This window comes from Drosophila erecta, unplaced genomic scaffold (assembly GCF_003286155.1).
Source record: "Drosophila erecta strain 14021-0224.00,06,07 unplaced genomic scaffold, DereRS2 tig00000092-arrow-pilon, whole genome shotgun sequence".
Taxonomy (NCBI): Eukaryota; Metazoa; Arthropoda; class Insecta; order Diptera; family Drosophilidae; genus Drosophila; species Drosophila erecta.
Window position 1 is genome coordinate 17,542,230 of NW_020825207.1, and position 18,655 is coordinate 17,560,884.

Here is an 18,655-nt window from a genome sequence, read left to right on the forward strand (position 1 = left end):
TCAGAAATAAATTCAAATTTAAAAGCACCTTTTTTTTATATTCAACAAATTAAATACATGTAAAGCTTGAACCAAAAACTAAAACCAAATACAGTTCATTAATGTATTATACACAGTGGCTGAAAGTTCAAATCTTAATTAAGGTACAGCGAGAGATCGGCCCAGTTACTAAGACTTTCGACCGGACTGTAGGTATAATTAGAGACTTACTTCACAAATTGCACAATTACCTAATTAAGTTTAATTATTCCATTGACTATGACTAATATTAACATATTTGTATTACATATCAACTCAATTTAGAGAACACTTAGTAAATTGCCTGATTTAAGGAAACTAATAATTTTCTGGATTATCAAATACTGGGGCTTTGTTAAGAGGTTTGTTTGATTTCCGGGTTCCTCGAATTTGGCGCCTGGGCCTGGAGTGTGGTGCAATCGTTTAGTAATAGTTGCTTCCTCAGCTGCGTCAGTTGCCGCGCCCACTCCAAAGCCCACAAACCGCACAATACTGTCACGCCCACACATTTAACCAATATTTTAGTTTTTTTTCATTTTATTTTTTTTCCCCCACTTTTTCCCACCAGAAAATTTTGAAATTTTTCGTTTGCACTTCCACTAGCTGATTAACGGGTATCTGATAGTCGGGGAACTCGACTATAGCATTCTATCTCGTTTTCGTTCCAGTTAATGCAGTTTGGTGTACAACTCTGCTTCAGCAGTGGTTACATGATTAAATGCACAGTTTACAGAGTGGATGTGCATTTAAATGTAAAGTTAATTAGTCCTGTTTCGTTATTTTGCATAATTTGACCGGGTATATACTTTTGAGGTTTTAGGTTTTTTAGTATGATATGATATAAATTAAACCTTTTGCACAATTAGGACTTCGGTGCTCACTACTTTATATTGGTAAGGATATGTTGTGAGTGTTGGAGGGCATACTTATGAGCTTCAGTATTTTTTATCAGCTTGAAGAGAATCTTAGTTTTAATGAGATTCCCATCATTGGTTTTCTTGCAACTAGCGATTTCTCTTTGAAATATGTGTGAATCGTTTTTTTTTTTTTGATAACGAATCCTTTTTTAAATAAATATTAAGCTTGAACAAAAAAAGTATTACTAAATAATAATTAATTTACATTAACGGTTCCAAGGGCGTGCAAGAATATCAATATCAGAATTAAGGGATATCAAATTGCATTAAGTTCGAAATCGGTTCGAAATTCACAATTAATTCTCCTATTTACATGTGAAAGAGGAGCAAGAGCTTAACAAGAGCTTAAAAGACCGCCAAATTCAAAAGGTTTGATTCGAAATTGACCTTTAAAAGTGGCGCTCTGAGCGAAAGCTCACCGCGTGCGAGCGGGACAACGCGAGCTCCGGCGGAGTGGGATAGCTATAGTCCGAAAATAATCGCGCCGAGTCGGTTAACCGGTCTATCGGCGCTGTGCGCCTGTTACAATTCCGGTCTAAATCTAAATGATGCTGCTCACTGCTCTAGTTGTTCGAATCGGAAGCGCCGGCGGAGCGAAAAAGACGAAAGAAAAGAAACCGTACACTCAACTTTTGAGCAGCAAGTATGTACATGTACATACATGTTTTTGCATTCCAGGTATGTCCTACTACCAGATATTAAAAACAAGTTATTTCGCAGTCGGAAAGTATCTTCATGCGAACATCGCTCTCGTCAATGGAAGCGACTGCGACGGAACCAACACTAATTCTCGAATTAAGGCATCGGACGGGCAAACGAAGTCGAAAAAAAGACAACATCGTCACTTGAGCCACACAATTTCGATGCATGGACTCTAACGAACAGGCGACCAGGCTCCGCAGTCAGTAACCCATGAGATTTACGGGTTGCCCCCGATTTCGTTCCGTTTCAACTGAGTGTGAATTTCCACGGCGTGTGTTTGCCTGTCTGTCAGTCAGTCTCTTTGTCTGCGTGTTTATTTGTTTGTTGCCTCGCCATGGAGTCGCTTTGAGAGGGTGTACTATGTATGAACGTGTGCCTGTGGAGTGGAGTGGAGTGGAGTGGGGCGACGATAGAGTGATAGTGGTGGTTTTGGGGAAAACATTCCGCGAATTGAGATTGAGTGGTGGATAGAGTTAGACTCGGAGCAGACTGCATTCATATTTGAGCTCACTCGGATTTTTCGCTTTCCTCTTATGCTCGGTTTCTGATTTTGGTTGGAGATTGCAAATCAAACGTACAAATGTACGATTTTAAACGATTTTAGATTTGCCTCACAATTGAAGCTAATTGTTGAAAGCTCCATTTTCCTCCAAAATTTACCGAATTTAATCAACAGATTTCCAGATCTTCCCATTTGTCTTCTCATTTCTTTCAATCAAAATAGATGGCTGGTCCAGTTTTTGACTACAAGTCAATCAAGATATTTTCGGAGGTGCTCAACTTTTGTAGCAAGTTGCAACATGCATACGTCATCGGCATGCCTGGAAGCATGAAAAAATCCTTGAACATATTGACGGACCAGGAGTGCAGTAGCCGGAGCATATTGCTGCATCTCTGGCAAAGTGTGCCACAAATAACTGGAATAACTGCCGCCAAGTCAATGCCACATTATCGGAAACCGAAGTAGCTGGAGCGAGAGCGGCAGTAAGGTGGGAGGAGTGGCTGAGGAGTGGAGACACGACAATCGTGAGGCGAACATTAGAAGAGGCCTTGTCCAAGGACGTGGGGCAGGGGCAGGAGAATGGGGAGGAGAAGCCGGCGGAGGAAGTGGCTCCAGATGTCTCGCAATTGCTTAGGCATTCCTGGAGCTCCCCAAGGCCGCATTTGTTGGGGCACAGTGGGCATAAGAAGTAAGCTACAGCACCAATGCATAGAAGCCATGATGGCAGTTTTTACATCTGGGTTCTTCTGAACCCAGTAGGTCTTGCCTCCTATGGCATGCATTATACTTCAAAATTCATAAGCATTTCGTTTTTCCAAATCCTATTTCTGAGTTGACTATCTTTAACCCTGCACTCCCGACCATGCCAATAGTACCAATTTCCAACATTCGCTCGATTCGACCGAATTCTCTCCAGGGTCTGGAATTCTTATACGTTCCATTGCATTATAGTGTGCACGTTACCACGACTTTGATTTCGTCCATCGGGAACTTCTTGTACCGCCTGTGGTCGCCACCCTTGAGAAGTTGTTGACCCCAAAGTTCTAAGCGCGATGCATTTCACATTTCAAAACAGAAAGTTTTCTATACGAAAGTTATTTCTAAACGGACTCCACAGTGCCAGTGTAGAAGAAGCCTTAGCAAATAAGAGGTAAAAGAAGCCAGACTTGGACACCAAATGGAATGCGAAGCCGCGGGTGCAGCAGATGAAAAAGATGTTAGCCCAAGTGGATGCTGAAGTAAAGTACAAAGAGGACAAGGGTCCATGACCAGGACCAGTCTGGACTTTAGGCGCTGCCATGGATCGGGAAGGGGTCGAGGAGAAGCAGGGCGATGAGAATTCGAGAAGGGGCAGCATCATCAGCAACAGCAGCATAAACAAAGCGACCATCAGAGCTCCAGGAAGGGAACAACCATGCACTCAAGGAAACCAAACGAATGTTTAAATATCTAAATAATTAAGATTACTTTTACATTTTGGATATTTATTAATACTCTGTAAATTCCATAAATAAAAGATTATATAAATTGCAGTTTCGCATAAGGTGTGGATTTAATTATTATAGTTGTTAAATGTATATTTGTTTTTTATCATTTCAAAACACCCAAGGAAGATATAGGCAAAATTAAAATAGTTTCGAAAAATATTGTTCCTGATGTCCTAGTAATTAAGCAGTTGTTTACGACTTCTAAATATTTGACGTACTCAATTATATTTATGTTAAATTATAAATCGTTCTTTTATATTTCCGATGTAAAGTAAGTTACAAGTAGGTCCTAGTTTTAAAATCCCTCGATCTCAGGATGAAAAGGGTAATCTTTTCCAGTGCATAGACCCTCATGCAAAAAAAAAAACGGAAAAAAGGGGCAGAGTGTGTATGTGAGCGATTCTCCGGCTGTCTCTTGTTGAAACTCTGCCCATCCTCTTCCTCTTCTTCATGGGAAAATTCAGGCCGTGGGAATACATGTGAAATTTCGATGGTGTCCGGGAACAGGCGAGCAGCAGCGTTGGAAAGCGGTTAGAGCACAGTACCCCTTCCTGCTGCTACTTCCCGAATCCCATTCCCATTACCATTCCCATGCTGTGTTCCCCATCACGTTCCAAGCGAGAAAGAATTCTAAGCAAGAGCGAGAGGGCAAGAGTGCTGGGTGCTGCATCGCATGGCGAAGGGCTCGCAAGGAGCACGCGAGTGCGAGCGAGATGACTGCTGCCGGCCCTTTGTGCAACATTTTGTGGCCTCTGCCCTAGTACAGATTTTAACGGAACAACTTCGAGCAGGCGAACAGCTGTTGCAGCGCAGCGATCTCATACATGCAGCATGTTGCAAGATATATGTGGCATCATCGAGTTCTCGTTCCCCATGCAAAAAACGATTAAAAACTCCGATTTTTCAGCTAACAAAGGGCCAAGGTTATTCCCCGAGGCCGTCATTAGGGTAGAAGGTTTCGTTTCGATTAGAAATCGCAGCAGGCGCGCAGCAAAGTGCAGCAGGCAAAGAAAAACGTCGCAACATTCGGTCGGGTTCCCATTCCACATCACCATTACCATTACCTTATGCCCATTCCCCATTCCTTGGTCCATCGTTCCTCGGAATGGCTAAAATTAACTTGCATTAATGGGCGGCTAATACCCTTACATTTTAGCAGGACCCACATTTTAAAATCATCACTAACTTTCACAAACTTGTTTGGGCCTTTGATTGTTGGCTATATGTTTAGAAGTTTAGAAAGTTATTTTAATTACTATTCCGTAAGACCAAGTTAAGTACATATACATATTTAAGTTACAAAAATGGTTTGGGTTTAGTTTTATTTATTTAGAAAAATTGTTGTTGATAAATGTTTCAAAAACTTACTTGCTTAAACTATTCCAAACCAACTTACTCCCAAAAGCGGTAGGATCATTCCCAAGGGTAGTGTATGACCACAATTATGTTGCCCTTTTTGCTGAGCCAGAAGATTGGCGGCAAGCAGCACTTCTTTATTTTTAGCCATCATCAGAAAGGGGAATAAGGAATAAGAATGGGAACGGCAGAAACATAAAAAAAGAGGATGGTCTCCGCTTAAGGCGAGCCAAAACTAGTCTGTGTTAGTTCTGAAGGGATTTCAGGCATATTTTATTGTAAACAATCCAGTTTAAATCACAGAAATCAACATAAATTCATAAAAGCAAAAAGGGCATATTCAATATGGTGTTCAAAAGTTGGTTCTTGACATTACATTTTATTTTAGTCCTCTTTATAACAGGAACAAATTTAGCAGCTTTATTATAAGAATAACACATAATTGAATCTTACAAAGTAAAGGTTCTCTATAAGATTGGAGGTCTTAAAGTGGGGAATGATATTTTAAAATTTGAATAGTGCGCCATGTACAGTCCGATTAGTAATCGATAACCCAAGTTTCCATCGTAGAGTAAAATGACAGATGAATGCCGATGGCTCTTCCTCTTTCCTTTTTGGCCCCCAGCTGGCTTATAATTTTCTCGCTCACTTATTTTATTTTCGATTTTCGTTTAATTTCCAATTTGTTTTGATGATCGGTTAATGAAACTATGGATCAGTTGTACCTGGAGATCGAGATCAGCACTCAAAAAGAGACCACCATTTATACAAGTGTGTCCTCGTTCTTGGCTTTGTTTACGTACAAATTTGTGAACGATCCAAAAAATGTGCGAGTGAACTTTGTTTCCACAAAGGTTGAACAAAATTTGTGCAGCTTAATTATAGAATGTTAATCAATTTTCTATCCAAGATCGAAGGCGGTAAAATAGCTTTACGAAGTTCCCAACTCAAAAAGGAGCTGACGGATCGACACATCACGTGCAGGGATGCCGCATCCTTGCCCGCTATCCAGGATTTAAAACTTCCCATTTACGAAAAGGACGGAAATACCTTCATAGCTGGAACGTGTGCTGTTTGCCGGTTGGATAATAAGTTTATTGGTGAATACATACACTTAATATTTCCTTTGTTTCAGTGAGCTTATTGCAAGACAATCAAATGAGCCACTAAAGAAACTTTTAGGCTTTAAGGGGAGCTGCCTCTTAGCTCCGTCAGAAGCATCAATTTGGACTAGGTTCTGCGAGGTGGATGTTGTGGCTGTTGTCAGTAAACTTCACAGTGGGCACATTTTGGATTCCGTCCCACAAGAAGTGGTGAGGTTCGAGCAGCATATGAACGAACCGGTGAGGATGCATAACATCTATAAACAGGCCAGGGAGCAGGCCAATCAGACTGAGAGTGGTGACAAAGTCAAGAGGAGAGAACGTGTTCAGATCAAGTGCACCACACCTAAGGAGGACCTGCTTATAGAGCACCGCTTCGCCGAGGGCATTAACTTCACAATTGCCGATATAATTTTGTACCCCCTGTTTAGAATTGTCTTCCAGCATTGCGGGCAAATGCTGCCCCATTTTCCACTCACTAGTACCTGGTTCAGCGAGGTTAGTAAAGTTGATCTACCCGAATTATAGCAGTTATAAACAAAATTGTATTTGTTTTAGATCGATTCTTTCGACGATAAGTGCGCCAGGGTTCTAAGAGATCTTTATGTGCCGCATGTTGTTAAGACCCCTCCCGGAGAACTAGGAATCCCCGATTGCGAGGCCACCAGTCTGTACAAAGCCGATCCTAAGCGATACAAGCCCAGAAATCGCATTTACACCAGTCAGTTAAAGGTTGAAGCAGCTCTAATTAAGCTTTCCTCGCTGCAACTGCAATTCAACTCCGATTCGGAGCACTCCTATGGCCAGCAGCTTATCGACTGGGAGCAGATTGAGCCCACACATGCCAAAAGTTCCGCACTGCCCAAGGAGCGACTCGAGCGCAAGAGACAGCAGCTGGAGAACATGGCCAATGCGGTGGTTTCCCTGGCGCAACCAGGCGACCGCATTGTGGACTTCTGCAGCGGCACAGGGCACTTGGCCATACTGCTGGCCATCAAACTGCCAAATTGTACCATTATTGTGATGGAAAACAAAGCTTTTTCCCTGATTCAAGCCCAAAAAAGATCAATCGAATTGGGCTTGACGAACTGCGTTTTTTACCAATGCAATATAGATTACTTTGTCGGAGGATTCAAAATCGGAGCCTCTTTGCACGCCTGTGGAACAGCCACAGATATCGTTTTGCAGCAGTGCCGTAGAGCCAAAGCACATTTTGTTTGCTGTCCTTGCTGCTACGGCTCTCTGCAGCCTATGGCTCACATCACTTACCCATTGAGCGTAGCGTTCCAAAGGGTGTTGGACACAAAGGACTACTTGTACATTGCCCACTCGGCAGATCAGGCACACGAAATGGGGACTACCAACTGCAAGCCGGAAACCACGCTTCAGGGACTCCATTGCATGTCCGTGGTGGACACCGATCGCCAGCTGCAGGCGGTGGAGGCGGGCTACCAGGTCATTCTCACACGCTTAAAACCCGAACAATGCACGCCAAAGAATCACCTGCTAGTCGGACGTTTTGTTAAACAGAACTGAACTTACAAACTGCCACTGAGACAAAATAAATGCCTTTTTGATATGCTTTAAATCTTGACCCACTAATGTGCAGTTTTCTTCGAAGGATTTATTTTTGGCTTACAATAAAAATGTTTTTTATTAGGGGCTATGCTTGCCCCAATCCATTCTTGCTAAATTTTCCCGATGCGAATATACAATTGGTTTTCTCATAAACCACTTTTAGGACAGATTTTTTAGATTACATATATTATTTCTCCATATGACGCTTCTCAAGCTTACTATATTTCATTGAATTTTAAATGAATGTTTTCCGCTTATAAACACGCTAGTTACATACAAGGTATCAGAATGGAATCACCTCCTCGCAGAGCCAGAACCAAGTGAAGAACAGATCCACCTTGCACTTTGTAGTCCGCCGCGGTTTTGTCGTCATTCCTGGAGTGAATCGCATGCGTAATGAGCTAAAATCAATGAAGAATAGCCGGGAAAACTCACATTTGTTTGCCGGAAAAAATAAGACGCTGTTGCTGGGGCGGAATGCCCTCCTTTTCCTCCACGCGCTCCTTTATGCGATCTACCTTGTCTGTGGGCTCAATGTCGATCTCGATTTCCTTGCCGGTCAGGGTCTAATGGAATCATAATACATATTTACATTAATAATCCAGCCACACATATATTCACTGTAATCTCCCCCGATTTCGTTGATGCTTGGAGTGCCGCTGGGCACGTCGGCTATGATTTATCTTTATCATAGTATTTTGCAAATACGTATCTCCCCCGCTAACCTTCACTTTGATCAACATTTTGTGAGTATTTAACTAGCCGCTCCTGTACAAATTCGAAATTGCCAAAATTTGTGCAAATCTCCACAGCTGGTTCTCTTTTTTTGGCTGTCACTTTCGGCGTTGGTACTGTCACAGCATCGATTATACTATCGATGGTGTAGTAGAATCATCGATTGTTTTTCGTACTATTGAAGAAATAGTATTTTTCTCATCGTTTCGTCTTCAAAATGTTCTACTTGAGCTCCCGTAAAATTTTACATTTTGAATAGCGAGAAATTAATTTATCTTCATTTTTTGTGGTTTCCTTTTTATAAATTGTTTTATTCGGTTTCGAGTCCCAGCTAATTAGAATTCAAATTTCAAATTGTTATTGTACCTATAAAATTAAATCGAAAACAAATCCATCGATATCCATAGAATTAATTTTTAAATGTAACCATCGGAGCTTAGAAGATAAAAGAACCTATCCGTTGTCTTTCTTTTTTTTTATTCAAATAAGTTCTAAACCTTAATAACTAAACACATATTTACAGTACTAAATGGATGGGCATTCTGTTCTTTCAAAGTTACTGAGATCCCCAGTTTATAAGTGCATATCTAGGAGAGCTTCTTCAGTTTGTTCCAGTCGCGAATGGCTTCACCGATGTGGCGGATATCCCTTGCATAGGTGCGACAGCACCCCCCAATGACCTTGGCCCCCAGTTGCGCCCACTCTGGAACGTAGTTCGCCAGGGGAACACAATGCTCCTTCCCCTGCCAGCCGTTGACTACGTCGTACACCTCCCCACTATTGGGGTACACCACCAGCGGTATTTGCTCAGCCACTTCGCGGTCTCCATTCAAACTCTTGAACAGAGGAGTCACAAACTTTGGATTCACACAATTTACTCCGATTGCCAGGCATTTATCCTGGGCATTACGCTCCGCCAATAGATCCCAAATAGCATTAGTCGCATCCGCAAAGGTCTCTCCATGCGCCAAGGTATTCTCACCGTTGCACTGGAAGGCTACCCAGAACTTCACATCCGGATAATCATCGCAAAGCATCTCCACCAGGGCCTCCGCCTCCATTTGGCAGGGAATCGTCTCGATGGCCAGCGCATCCACACCAGCCTCCAAGCATGCTTCGATCCTCACGCGATGCCAATCCGTAATCTCTTTGGCCGGCACATAGTCGGCATAGCTACCGGTGTACTCGGAGCCATCGTGCAAGTGGGCCCCATAGGGTCCAATTGAGGCGATGATCAGAGGGTATCCTAGAAAATAGAGTACCGGACTTGGTTAATTTTTAAAATAAAATTACAACTAATGCATGAGCATTTCTGCGAGCAAAATTACTAAACAAAGAAAATAAATCCCTAATCCGCTTCAGCACAATATAAAGTGCGATTGACAATATCAATTAATCTAACTAGCTGAACCTTTATCAATGTGGATGTTCGCTTACCCTCCGGCACCGTCAGCTGGGCCTGATAGCACTCGGTGAGATAGCGCTCCTTGGCGATGTGTGCCAAACGAACAGTGTTCTTTATCAGCTCTATGCTCTGCTCCTCGTCCAGCTCCAGATACTCCATGTAACCCTCAAGACTGGACTGGTAGGTATTGGTCAAAATGATATCTGCACCATCTAATGTTGTCAGGGGGAAAATTCAGTTAGTCTGTTGCTAATTGCTACCAGCAAACATTTACTCACTCTGCAAAAAGTCCAGGTGGGTGCTGATGATGGCTGCCGGATTGGTGGCATTGAAGCGGGAGCTCCACAGTGGATCCCCGTCCACAGAGTTGCCCACATGGACGGTCATCTGGGTGCCGAAACCGCCATCCTTCAACAGCACGCGCGTCAAACCCATGATTAAAAGATTACTAAGGGGGGAGGAACCATGGAAAATTGATTATTAGTTACATTTGTACGTCAGCGGGCTGCGAGATAATAAAATATATTGAGTCTGTCACCTGGATTCCACTGGATTCAGACCGATGTGATACAATGTATCGGAAAATCTAATCTCTAATTTGTAGTTCAACGAACTTGGAGGAACATCGTAAAGTGCTTCGACTGCTTAAGAACAGCCATCAGGAGAACAGGTCTAAGTACTTTAGATTAGATATACGATTTAATTTTATTATATTACAATATAATATATATAATACAATATTTTATGATTTGTTATTAAAAAGGTTCGATTTTATGTGAAAAAGATTTCCAAATAGCTTTCAATGAAACGTTTGCAATTATAAAATCAAGGTCATATTTTTAGGTATCTCAAATTAAAATATTTTAATATAAGTATTTTCCCATTGGAAAAGCTTTAGAAAAGTTAAGATGATCTAGTTGCACTTTCCTTATAAGTACTTATTGTGTAGTGTATATACACCGTCTGTCACAGAATCTATCAGTCAAAGAGCGACAAACACACGATAACGCCTCTTACTCACCTTCACAGCTTGTTTATGGACCTTCTAAATGGTATACCAACTTTATTTTGATTGGTTGGTTATCAAGTGGTTATTACAAAGCTTTCGGTTAGGTGGGTCAGTCCAGCTGGGTGCTCAGCAAACGTTTAAGTGTTTCTCTGAGCGACGGGGCCTTTTATACTTTCCGAAAGTCCACTCAGCTGTGCTGAGTCTTATCAGGGCGAAATTTGTAATAATAATTTATAACAAAACAAAACGGCGAACCCAAACATGAGAGTGCCCCCACCAAGTGGTATTTTCTAGGAGATAAGCCGGGTGCACAGCTGCCAGACGCTGTCCAGCCAGATTGGATTGTCCGGGTGGACTGCGACTCCCCCTCCACGAGGCTGATGAAACCGTCGCAATGCGTGGCAGTTCTGGCTTCCGAGTGGCTCTGCTCGGGATGTCGGCTCTGCTGAGTCGTCGTCGATAACCTCTGGACGCTGCGTAGGACCAACACTTAAAGATGTACTTGGTTGTTGACTCTGTCCTCTTCAAAGGAAAATGGGAGAGCTTCCGACCGCACACAATAGATTGTGGTCCAAAGATAGGTTCACTGATGTAAAAGAGAAAAACAATTGGAACCCCTTCTCTGGTAAACAAACAGCTATTAAACATGGAATTACATAGATAACACAACATAAGATATATCAATAAAACACCTAACGAGGTGCAATTTAGGTAATAATAATAGTATATTTGGAGATAAATAAAATAAGGCATGAAATGGCTTTCATTGCGAAAAAAGGCCGTTGGTCTTGTTTTTTGAATACCTTGAACCGAGTTTCGGATAAGCCTGATTAGGCGAGTGCTACAGAATACAATAGGTTTCCACTGCAGCCTCAGTTTTCGAAATGATAGTACTCCCACCTTCATTCTGATTTCTCCTAAGCCAATCTTTGAAATCTTTCAAGAAATCTTTCCAGCTCCAAATCTTTGAAATATCTTGGTTTCTGATCGGACGGACCTTAGTAATATTATATATTCCCTATTCTGTTGCTCTCTAAGTAGCTTCCTAGTGCACTTTACTCTTGTTGCACACAGTAATTCAGTCGAGAAAACGGGTAACACCCAAATTCTGTATAAAATGAGTTTAATAGGTATGTGATTAATAAATTTAATCTAATCAATCTTATATTTGTACATTATTTATATATTTACGAATTCAGACCGAGGGTTTGATAAAAAAAACACACGATTGAGTTTTATATTTTATTAAACCTTTTTATTAATTCCATTTATGGAAAGAACTAGAGCCATTTGATTATCACGAGATTGGAAAGTTAAATTGGCTTAAGCGGTGTTATCGCGGTTGATAACGTACTCAGTACTGAACTGCTGCATGGAGGCATGCTTGCTGTTTTATAGGCAATTTGGGGAAGCCAAAGAGCGAAGTTTAAGAGAGTTTGGTTGTAAACCTCTATTTTCTTGTTAGAAGAGAGTCTTCTGAAGAATAGGGGTAATTGGAGAATCCTGGGACAAGTGCGTAGGCGTAGGCGCCGATCGCGAAAGTTTATTATTTCAGTTGGCTCGCCAAGTGGTCGAATGCAAATGATTAGGGGACGAGAGTCGGTGTTTATAAAGGCGGCAAGTGTCTATGTTTACGATTTGCGATCTGTGAGAAAGGGTGGCTTTGGAACATGACGCTGTGTCCAAGGTTAATCGAAGGGCTCTCGTTCTTTGATTACATTTTGTGCTTAGACTTAGATATTTTGTGTTTATACATTAATGTGTGTATATGAGCTTATACTAGTGTATGTTGCTTATAGTTATCTTATGGGGAGTTGTGGGTGTAATAATGGATATGTTACTTCCCCATCCTTAAGAAAAAAGCCTGTCCTCAGGCGCTTATTGTAGGGTACAATACAGGGGTATTTACCTGGGGTACAACGTTTTCTGTTTCAGGGTGTATAATAGTTTCGTTTTCTGGGGTTTGATTTTTGAATTTTACAATTAATTTTTGGGGTATAGTTTTATATTTATAAATAAAGTACAATGCAACAATTATAACTAGTATGATTAATGCTGTAAGTGTTATTATTTGAAAGATATTATTCGTCTGATTGTGTTGTTCGATTATTTCTTTTGTGTGAATGTATTCTAGTGGTTCAAGTTTTGTTACGTTATTATTTACATAGATAGTTTGAGTGTAATCTAACATTGTGTTGCTAATTAATATATCTTCTAATTGAACGGAACAATTAAATGTTTTTATCATATTGTTACCTTCTATTATAATTTCTCTATTAATACAATTTTGGTTTAAAATAGTCTTGGGAAGGTTCCAAGTTGTAATTATATTAGGTTCTACATATTTTATTTCAAAATCAGAATGTGTTTTACTGTATCTACATTGTGTTGAGAGTTGGTTTAGTATACCTGTTATACATTTATTTATGACCAAGCTTTGGGAACTTGCTGTGTAAGTTTGATTATTGTGTAAAAAATATTTGTCATGTATTGTTTCAGTCAGTATGTTACTGTTTTCGTCTGGGTATGGTATTATTTCAAAAACTGGTGTTTTAATTATTTCTCTCGGAATGTGGGATATTATCAGAATTTCGTTCGTATCAGATTTAAGCCAAGCAGAAGTTTTAATATTAAGGATTTTTTCAGAATTGACGTGTGTTAATGAATCGTGTTTCAAAAGTTTTGGGTTAAAGATACCTAAGCGTGTCAGTTGCAAACCAAGTTCTATGTCTTCTATGTATTCAGTGAATTGTTGTAGGTTGAAAATTACTAAGGCTAACATTTGTTCTCCTTCAAAGTTACTATTTAGATGATTGGTCAATTCAATTCCTTTATTAATGGCATCTATTACGTGGTTGAGTTCGCTTACTTGTACATTATTTTTAGAGATGTCACCTATTTGTTGTTGTAATTCTTCTTTATCTTCTTGGTTTAAGGTGCCGAATAAGTATTTGTACATTGTTCCTATAAAATTAGCGAGACCGCGTTTACTACGTTTTGCAATTCTTATACCGTTCATTTCTCTGTTAAGTTTTTCTGTTAGATACTGAATTTGTTGTAGAGTTTCAAAGATTTGAGCTTGCTTGATAAGTTCTTCATAAGTATTTTCGGTTTTAGTTAAATTAACAGATAAGTAGTGATATTCATAGTTTATTGGTAAATCTAATGATCCGGTTTGAAAGATTAGGTAACCGTTTTTGGCCTGGATAGGTGTTACTTCTAAGTATTGTGTGTTAATTGTCGATAGGAGGCATAACATGAGTATCATGCTCGGGAGTAGGCCTGGAATTATCGTTATTATATTTACTTTTATTAATTTTCTTTTTCTTTTTAAACTTAGATTTATAGTGTATTATTTTTCTACCTCTATTTGTTTCCTCAAAATGTTTTTCGTCTATTTGTCTTAAATTTCCTGTCTTTTTGAATGGGTTAGTCGTTTTTGATCTAACTAGAGGGGATTCTCTGAAATTGGTGTCTATATTAAAGTCTTGTCTAGTTTCATTGAGTTTGTTAATTTTGTTCACTTTATTTTCTTGTGTGTTATAGCAAGGGGTTCCTGCAAAAATAAAAATGTCTGCTGGTGTTCGACCAGTTGTGTTGTGTTTTGTTTTGTGATTGTATACGTAAAGTATTTTTTCGAATTTTGTGAATTGGTTTTCGGGTTCATTTTCGCTTGATATTATTCTTAATTTTTCATTAACGGTTTTATGAAATCTCTCGATGTCAGAAATTCCATTTTTACTTGTCGTTATGTTTAAGGTTACTCCTTCTGAATCTAACCAGAGTTTAAGTGCGACGCACATGAAAGCGGAGTCTTTGTCGGCTTTTATTTCTATGGGTTTACCCATGTCGTTGAATATACGTAAAATAGCTCTTTTAGCTTCAAGCCAGTCTCTACTATTTACTTCTATCAGGGAGGCGTATTTAGAATAAATGTCAATACATGATAGGAATTGTTTATTGTTTATTAAGTAGAAGTCTATGACATATTTGTCTCTGGGGTTAAAGGTTTCTGGGGTTGTTTCGATAGTTAATTTTGTGTTTCTATGTTCGGTTTTAGCGATGTTACAGATTTCACATTCATTTATGATGTTTTGGATAAGCTTTTGGTAATCGGGGTAATAATAAAGTTCTTTGAACTGAAGTGTTAGTTTTTCTATGCCAGGGTGTAAATATTCTTTATGTGTTTTAAGAATGATTTCTTTGAATTGGGCATATGTTTGAATGTCTATTAGTTTGTTACTGGTTTTCATGGTTTTAGTGAAATTGTCGGGACTTATGATTTGAATATAAGCATTTTGAAATATCTGAAAGTCGATTTCATTAGGGAAGTAAATAACACTTTTCTTATTACAGAAGTATTCTTTAATTAAGTCTTTAGCAAGGGTGTCGGTCATTTCTTTATAACTGATTTTTATTCTAGTTTTGTGGAAATATTTTATTATCTGGACGTCGTCAAAATTGTCTTTTATGAATTCGAATTGTCTGTTATAATAATTAAGGGGTCTTTCTGTTATTGGAATGTGATTTTGGTTATCTTCTGATGCACTATGTATAGTAGCTGCTGTGGGAAGGGAGATTGGATCATCTTCTCCTAGGAAGTTTTCTTGAATTTGAATTCTGGATAGAGCATCCGCGACATGATTTTCTTTACCAGGTAGGTATTGGATATTATAATCGTATTCGTTAAGTTTTATCTTCCATCTCTGTAACTTCATGTTAGGGTCTTTTATATTGTTTAGCCATACAAGTGGCCTATGATCGCTTAATATGTCGAATTTTCTACCGAATAGGTAAGATCTGAAATATTTTGTTGCCCATACTATAGCTAATAGTTCTTTTTCTATTGCTGAATAGTTAAGTTCGTGTTCGTTTAGAGTTCTGCTTGCATAACAAATAGGTTTGTGTTCTTGAGATAATACAGCGCCTATAGCTATATTACTTGCGTCTGTCGTTAATGAGAATTTCTTTTCGAAGTTAGGATATATTAGGATCGGATCGGACGTAATGAGTACTTTAAGTTTCTCGAAGGCGGACATGTAGTCATTATCTTTTGTGTTAATTGTTGCTCCTTTTTTCAATTTAAGTGTCATGGGTTTTGCTATTTTTGCAAAATTGGGAATGAACTTACGGTAGAATCCGCAGAGTCCAAGGAAAGATTTTATTCCTTTTGTAGTTTTTGGGATAGGAAAGTTAACAATTGCCTTTATTTTGTTAGGGTTTGGTTTTATACCGTCTGTCGTGATAATGTGACCGAGAAATTCTGTTTCTTTCTTTAGAAATTCACATTTATCAAGTTGCAATTTTAGATTTGCTGATCGTAGCTTATCAAATACCCTTTTCAATGACATTATGTGTTCCTCTAGTGAAGTGGAGTAAACGATAATATCATCTAAGTAGACTAAACAATCCTTATAGATTAAATCTTCTAGAAGGTTATTCATGCAACGTTGAAAGGTTGCTGGTGCATTTTTCAAACCGAAAGGCATACGAGTATATTCGTAATGTCCATGTTTTGTTGAGAATGCGGTTTTGGGTATTGACTGTTGGTCCATTTGAATTTGATGGAAACCTTTAGCTAGATCAATGGTTGTGAAGTATTGACAGCGTCCAAGCTTGTCTAATATTTCGTCCATTACAGGAATAGGGAATTTGTCGTCAATGGTTATTTCATTGAGGCTACGATAGTCTATGACTAATCGAAATTTTGGTTTGCCAGAAGCATCGCTTTTCTTTGGGACAATCCAAATTGGAGAACAATAGGGAGATTTTGATTTCCTAATTATTTTTTGTTCTATCATTTCGTTGATTTGTTTATTAACTTCTTGGTCAAATGCTTGGGGGTATTTATATGGTTTTTTATAGATAGGGTCTTCGTGCTTTGTATGAATAGAGTGTTTAATCGTACTTGTGAAGGTAAAATTTTCACCTTCTTTGTACTGAATATCACTATATTCGAGCAAAACGTGTGAAAGTTGTTCCCTTTCTTCCGTATTTAGATGTTCTAATCTGAATACGTTGGATTCTCTTAACTCGTCGTTTAAGGCGTAGTTAGAGGATGTTACTAGAAGGGCTTCTTCTATGTAAGGGGTAATAAGAGGGTTTTCCTCAGATTCAGAAGATTTGGGACACTCATTGGTAGTCTTGGATTCTTCTAGATTGGATGGCTTTGGCTCATCTGGTTTTAAGTGGGGTTTCCGCTTAATTTTACGGAGGGATTTTTCCTTTTTTGGGGTATGTAGAGGAGTTTCCTCTAGGTTAGATGACTTGGAGTACTCATTGGTAACTTTTGACTCATCTTTTTGGATGTGATCGTACCACATTTTAAATGGGTAGCCATTTATGTTGACTGTTTGTGTTGAATAGTTAATTTGAGTGTTGGTTGACTCTAAGTAGTTTCTGCCTAATAGTAGATCATATTTTTCTGAGAAATTGTGAATAAAGAATGTTTGTTTAGTCGGACAAAGTTTGCTTGAATGCAATGAAACGCTTTGGTTCAATACTATAGTGCCATTGATAGTGTGGACTTTCATTTTAGAGAATTTTATTGGGAAATTAAAGAAATTTTGTTTCATAATATTGATAGACGAACCAGTGTCTACTAGGCATTTGAGAGTAATATTATTTAGTTTAATTTTTAGGAATGGATTACCTACTCCTCTGGATCGCTTTCTGATTCCGAGGCTGGTTGAAGAAAATTTTCGCTTGTGTCCATTTTGTATTGGTCACTAGCACTTTCTCTCTGCCGTTTGACGGGAGGGTTTGGTGCCTTACTATTATGTTGTGGGTAATTTAAAGGGTTCTGGGCTCTACCCTGATTTAGCTTTTGTTTAAATTCATGCATAACCTGCTGGTTTGATACGATAGGTTTTGAATTATTGTTGGGATTTGATTTATTTGTGTTGTGCATAACATAATTCGCGAAATTTTGATAATTTCCTTTATTCTTAGAAGTTTGGGGTGGATTTGTGTTAGGATTGGAGTTATTTTGGTGTTTCGTTCGGTCATTGAAGGTTATTTCGTATACACCTTCTTGTTGAGCTATTTGTTTGAGCTTAGATACTGTCGTTATGTCATGTCTAGCAAGGGTCATAAATAACCTATCGGGCAATTTTCTCATGATCACATCTTTAACTGTGTTATTTAATGCATTTGTGTATAATAAGGTGTTATTAACGTTATTTTCTAACATAAGCTTATTTGATATTGTGAATGATTTGACTTCTAATTCTTCGACGAACTTACGGATACTTCCGTTGAAGGGTGTATTGTAGAGGCGACGGAGTAATTCTTCACATGGTGTTTGTGTTTTATATTCGCTGATAAGTGCGTTCATTAGGGTGGGCCAGGTTGTTGCTCCAGATAATTGTGACACTCGTTGGGCATCTCCTGCAAGCTGCATCTCTATTGCGCTGAAGAATACATGTTTTTGCCTGGGGTCCGTTGTTGGATACAGTTGGAGTATGAACTCTATCCTTCGTATAAAGGCACTGAGCTCTTGGGTGTCTCCACTGAATGAAGGTATTTGCCTAATTTGATTTAAGGCTTGATTCAAGTGGGATTCTGATAATAGTTGGATTTGTTCGGTTGCCATGGTTGATTTTTGTTTCTGTAGAGTTTTTTGGTTTTTTGTTTTTACACTTTTATTAATCGTATGCAGTAGGTTGACTATTGTGTGACAACCACCGATTATACGTAGTTCTTTTGCGGATAAAAAGAGTTTTATTGTATTACGATTTACGTTCACTTAGCGCCGATTCGCGTGGTTCAATCATTAAAAGATACGCTTGGTCGTACAAGGATCTTTTGTCACTAGATTGATATTTGTAAACGAGTCGTACAA

The 18,655-nt window shown here is 39.1% G+C and overlaps 4 protein-coding genes across 5 annotated transcripts; 2 read left to right on the forward strand and 2 right to left on the reverse strand.

Moving 5' to 3' along the window:
* The first annotated feature begins 2,911 nt into the window (after positions 1 to 2,911).
* LOC26525978 lies at positions 2,912 to 3,671 on the forward strand. The gene has a single exon (XM_015157234.2). The coding sequence runs from the start codon at positions 3,002 to 3,004 to the stop codon at positions 3,170 to 3,172; it is 171 nt and encodes a 56-aa protein (XP_015012720.2). The 5' UTR covers positions 2,912 to 3,001; the 3' UTR covers positions 3,173 to 3,671.
* Positions 3,672 to 5,532: 1,861 nt separating this feature from the next.
* Positions 5,533 to 7,679, forward strand: LOC6549325 (glutathione S-transferase C-terminal domain-containing protein homolog). The gene is made up of 4 exons (XM_001974294.3): positions 5,533 to 5,836; positions 5,893 to 6,062; positions 6,118 to 6,583; positions 6,644 to 7,679. The coding sequence occupies exons 1-4, from the start codon at positions 5,693 to 5,695 to the stop codon at positions 7,619 to 7,621; spliced, it is 1,758 nt and encodes a 585-aa protein (XP_001974330.1). The 5' UTR covers positions 5,533 to 5,692; the 3' UTR covers positions 7,622 to 7,679.
* A 91-nt stretch (positions 7,680 to 7,770) lies between these two features.
* Positions 7,771 to 8,557, reverse strand: LOC6549324 (NEDD8). The gene is made up of 3 exons (XM_001974293.3): positions 8,389 to 8,557; positions 8,099 to 8,229; positions 7,771 to 8,038 (listed from the first exon to the last, which is right to left on the reverse strand). Exons 1-3 carry the CDS (start codon positions 8,404 to 8,406, stop codon positions 7,933 to 7,935), a joined length of 255 nt encoding a protein of 84 aa, XP_001974329.1. The 5' UTR covers positions 8,407 to 8,557; the 3' UTR covers positions 7,771 to 7,932.
* Positions 8,558 to 8,856: 299 nt separating this feature from the next.
* LOC6549323 (homocysteine S-methyltransferase) lies at positions 8,857 to 11,446 on the reverse strand. 2 transcript variants are annotated; one of them, XM_001974292.3, is made up of 4 exons: positions 10,825 to 11,446; positions 10,082 to 10,251; positions 9,836 to 10,015; positions 8,857 to 9,644 (listed from the first exon to the last, which is right to left on the reverse strand). In XM_001974292.3, the coding sequence occupies exons 2-4, from the start codon at positions 10,236 to 10,238 to the stop codon at positions 8,986 to 8,988; spliced, it is 996 nt and encodes a 331-aa protein (XP_001974328.1). In that variant the 5' UTR covers positions 10,239 to 10,251; positions 10,825 to 11,446; the 3' UTR covers positions 8,857 to 8,985. The 2 variants fall into 2 exon arrangements, with proteins under 2 accessions (XP_001974328.1, XP_026836131.1); XM_026980330.1 differs by lacking the exon at positions 10,825 to 11,446 and adding an exon at positions 10,342 to 10,431.
* Positions 11,447 to 18,655: the final 7,209 nt, after the last annotated feature.